The 4,196-nt window shown below is 33.6% G+C and overlaps 1 protein-coding gene across 1 annotated transcript; it reads left to right on the forward strand.

Moving 5' to 3' along the window:
• Positions 1–417: 417 nt before the first annotated feature.
• On the forward strand, positions 418–1,879 carry LOC111889841 (F-box protein At1g67340). The gene is made up of 3 exons (XM_023886002.3): positions 418–709; positions 799–961; positions 1,052–1,879. Exons 1-3 carry the CDS (start codon positions 450–452, stop codon positions 1,751–1,753), a joined length of 1,125 nt encoding a protein of 374 aa, XP_023741770.1. The 5' UTR covers positions 418–449; the 3' UTR covers positions 1,754–1,879.
• The last annotated feature ends 2,317 nt before the right edge of the window (positions 1,880–4,196 follow it).

Raw genomic sequence — 4,196 nt, forward strand, 5'->3', positions numbered from 1 at the left:
AGACATTTTAATTAATGTGTTGTCACTTTTCAATCTATTAGTTTTCCATTTTAAATTTATTAGACATTCTCATTAATGTGATTTTTAAATTTTAAATTATTGTTTTCATTAATTCACAAATAAAAAATATCTAATGTATATTAAAAATTAATTTTTTATATTTATTTGAATCAATGATTATAATTTTAGATAACTAATAAAAATATCTCTTAAATTAATAATTTATTTAAAATAACTTATTAGTAATTTTGAGTTTTTATTATAAAAGTTTGATTAATTTTATAACGTGGTTCGACGGTTATAAACTAGTGTATATATATATATATATATATATATATATATATATATATATATATATATATATATATATATATATATATATATATATATATATATATATATATATATTTTGAGTGAGTAGAGAGGAAGAGAAAAGGAGGAGGAAAGGAATGAGAACCAGACGAGGAATTTGTTATACGGAGATCGATAACATGTGCTACCAGAAGAGAAAAACAGATGGCAATTTCGCCGGAGCACCGATGATAACGAACAGAAAAAGACTCAAGTCGTCGTCCGGATTACCGGTGGTAGTTCATTCCGGTCAGTGTGATTTCTTGGACACGCTTCCCAACGATATCGTTTTATGCATCCTTGCCAAGCTTGGCTCCACCGCTGGTTGTGCTGCAGATTTCTTCGGCGTTTTATCAACGTATGATCTGAAATTTGAAAAAAATCATACCGTTGTTTTTGAATTTGATTTTATAACTGATTGTCGTCAATTGTATGTATGTTTAACAGATGCAAGAGATTAAACGGATTAGGACTTCATTCACTTGTATTGTCGAGGCTTTCAACAAATTGTTTTGCCGTTAAAGCTAAAAATTGGTCGGAATCTTCTCACCGATTTCTTAAAGGGTGTTCCGATGCCGGTAATGCAGAAGCTTCTTACACACTCGGCATGGTGAGTTTAAATTCTTTTAAGATAAAGAAAGGAAAGTAGACATTTACTACAAGTGTTATCCGGAAGTTTCTGAATTTTTTCTTGTTACAGATTACTTTCTACTGTTTGCAAAATCGGGGTAGCGGAGCGTCGTTCATGGCCAAAGCCGCGATTCGGTCTCACGCTCCGGCACTGTACTCACTCGCTGTGATTCAGTTCAACGGCAGCGGAGGATCAAAGAACGATAAGGACTTGCGAGCCGGAGTCGCTCTATGTGCTCGTTCGGCGTTTCTCGGCCACATTGACGCTCTCCGGGAACTCGGGCATTGCCTGCAAGACGGTTATGGGGTGAGCAAGAATGTCGCCGAAGGAAGGCGACTATTGATTCAAGCAAACACCCGTGAACTAGCCGCCGTGTTCTCAACCACCCCGTCGTTGTTTTCCGGCAAACGCCAGAAATGGAACCTAGTAGGCTCGGGGTGCCCGTTACTAAGTGATTTCGGATGTAATGTCCCGGCTCCAGAATCTCACCCTGCGAACCGTTTTCTCGGCGAATGGTTCTCAGAGAAGCCACCGAGTCCGGAGCTGAGGTTATGCTCGCACGGCGGTTGCGGTCGGCCGGAGACGAGGAAGCACGAGTTTAGACGGTGTTCGGTGTGTGGAGATGTGAACTACTGCTCTCGCGCGTGTCAAGCACTTGACTGGAAATTGCGTCATAAGACGACGTGTAGAGAAGCTGTAGATGTAAATGGTGGCGAAATTAACGGCAACATGAATGAAAATAATATCATTGAGATGGTTGTTGAGAGTTGAGAGGCCGACCGGCGACGATAGATACCGTAATTTTGACTGTAACGGTTCTTCACTCTCTAGAATATGAAAACGTGTGCCGGATCCGGCAAGTTAAATGTTATATAATTAAATATTAGCTGCTAATAATTAGAATATTTTTGTTTGAAATAAATAATTACAGCAAAAGTAATTATTTGACAGGTAATAAAGTAACTAGTATGTAATAAAATTATAGTAGTAAATTTGGTAAAAAAAAATCTAACATTGTTAAAACTAAAAACGATAATAAATAAAATATTAAATTCTATGCACTTTTATGGTTGTGTTGTTTAAAATATTTGTTTGAGATAACTTATGCGTTAATAAAATGAAATAGGAATGATACTGAATTTATTCGATCATCAAATGACAAATCCAGCCAAATAAAACCATATGTGGAAAGCACTAAATATTTTATTTCGTCCATTTGACACATTTGACAAGCCCTTTCTAATCCATATATGTTAATGTTACATGTCTTTTCTTACATAGTTTGAAAATAGCACCTTAAGGTACCTATGAATATGCAACTTTTCTTACTGTTTCCCATTAACGTGGTAATATAAATCACAAATTTTTTTTTTAATGAATTTTGATGTTTATTGATCTGTCAAAACACTTGGTGGTGTCTTTTTAATCATTTTGGGGTTTATTTAATTTTATGGGGATTGTAAATATGTAAATTTTATTTAAAAAGGGGGTTGAAGGGAGCCACTATATTAAAAGATGGAGATAAATAGTAATCTTCATTCTTGACACAAATAAAAGACACTATTTGTGGGTACGATTGCACTTTTTTCTTTTTCTTTTCATTATTATTCTTTTTTTTAAAAGATAAAGAAAAATCAAATCAAAAGGCACAATAAGAATGTAATGTGCATATATATGTGATGATGGTCTAATTTCCACCCATTTATAGCCACATATATTTTGAGTTAAGGATAATGCAACCTCATCTGATACGGCTAAGGATATTATTTGTAACACTTGAAATATAGGAAATAACATCTTCAAAACTCCAATATAAAAACATTGGAATCTAACTGATTCTTATCAAAATATATTTTCAATGCTCATTATTACAGCAAACCATATTTAAACGGGTGTTATCAATCCTATCCAGCAACTAGAGGATACACACCACTTTTTTGTTGGGTTTTGACGGTGAAAAGGGAAAATTATGGGTTTTAAGAATCTTACAATGACTTAACACCTAAATTGTAAACTTTCACTTGCCCAATGTTACCATTTAATTGGTCATTCCATCTACATCTTTCATGTTCTAATTAAGCTTTTAACAACATTGGTTTGTTGATGTGGGGTTTATTCTTCGTCTGCTTGTAAGTCAAATATATAATGCCTTAACATGATTTGATATGACATGGGAGAATGTTAGATGTTTAGACCTTCATTGCAATAATAGTAAAATTAACGTCAGTGGAAGATATATTGTATTTTTGTATCCTATGATCCTATCCAAAGAGGTGGAGGTGGGACAAGGTCGTTTGTACACAAGAGGTGAAGGTCATCATCATACGCATCGTTACAATACAATGCTATAAAGATTGTACAATCCTGTCTCACTCCATCCAATCCTATCGACGTGTAACAAGTATAACCTATAAGTACAAAACACATATCCTGGGGAACAATTTCTACATCACATCAATATAAATTAAATTTTATTTCGTTTTGCATAACAAATCCATGTGATAAATAACTAACTACCCATTTATTGTAATTATTAGAGATCGAACAATCATCACGTCATCCAAAGTAGATGTATGTCAAATCTATAGTTAGTAATGTGTGAAAAAAAGTAATTCAGACATATCAGGTGGATGGAACATTTCTTTTGTTCATCTCGTATTTAATTTAGAAATCTAGAATGTGTTTAATGTAATTAGATTTTTTTTTATTACAGCTTACTTTATAACTGTCATAACATTTATACACAATAAAAAAAAGTTACCTCTAGTGGCGCTAAATAACGTCGCAATTGATGCCTAAAATCATCGTGACGACAAGTTGTTGCTAAAGGTTTGCTGCCGTTATCGTAGCTAATACTTAAAAATCGTCACAATTAGTGTCATCTCTAATAGCTGGCATCGCTAAATGCCCTTGTCATCACTATTAGTGTCGTCTCTATTAGTTTTCCGGCACTGGTCGAAGTTTTTTCCTGGCAAGCTTTCCGGAGGCAGGCATCGTTGCAATTGGTGTCGGTCGTCACAAAAGCTTTCGCCGCTGATTGTTTTAATACAATTTATATTATTATATTAGTTTCTATATTATAAACCGTAGAATTTACAAAAATATAGAAATCATAATCTACAAATCTACGTTATATAAACATCAAATAATATAAAACAATACATATACATTACATAAAATATCAAATATACAACATTACATAAACGATTTAATA

The sequence above is a fragment of the Lactuca sativa genome, chromosome 4, assembly GCF_002870075.4.
Source record: "Lactuca sativa cultivar Salinas chromosome 4, Lsat_Salinas_v11, whole genome shotgun sequence".
NCBI lineage: Eukaryota > Viridiplantae > Streptophyta > Magnoliopsida > Asterales > Asteraceae > Lactuca > Lactuca sativa.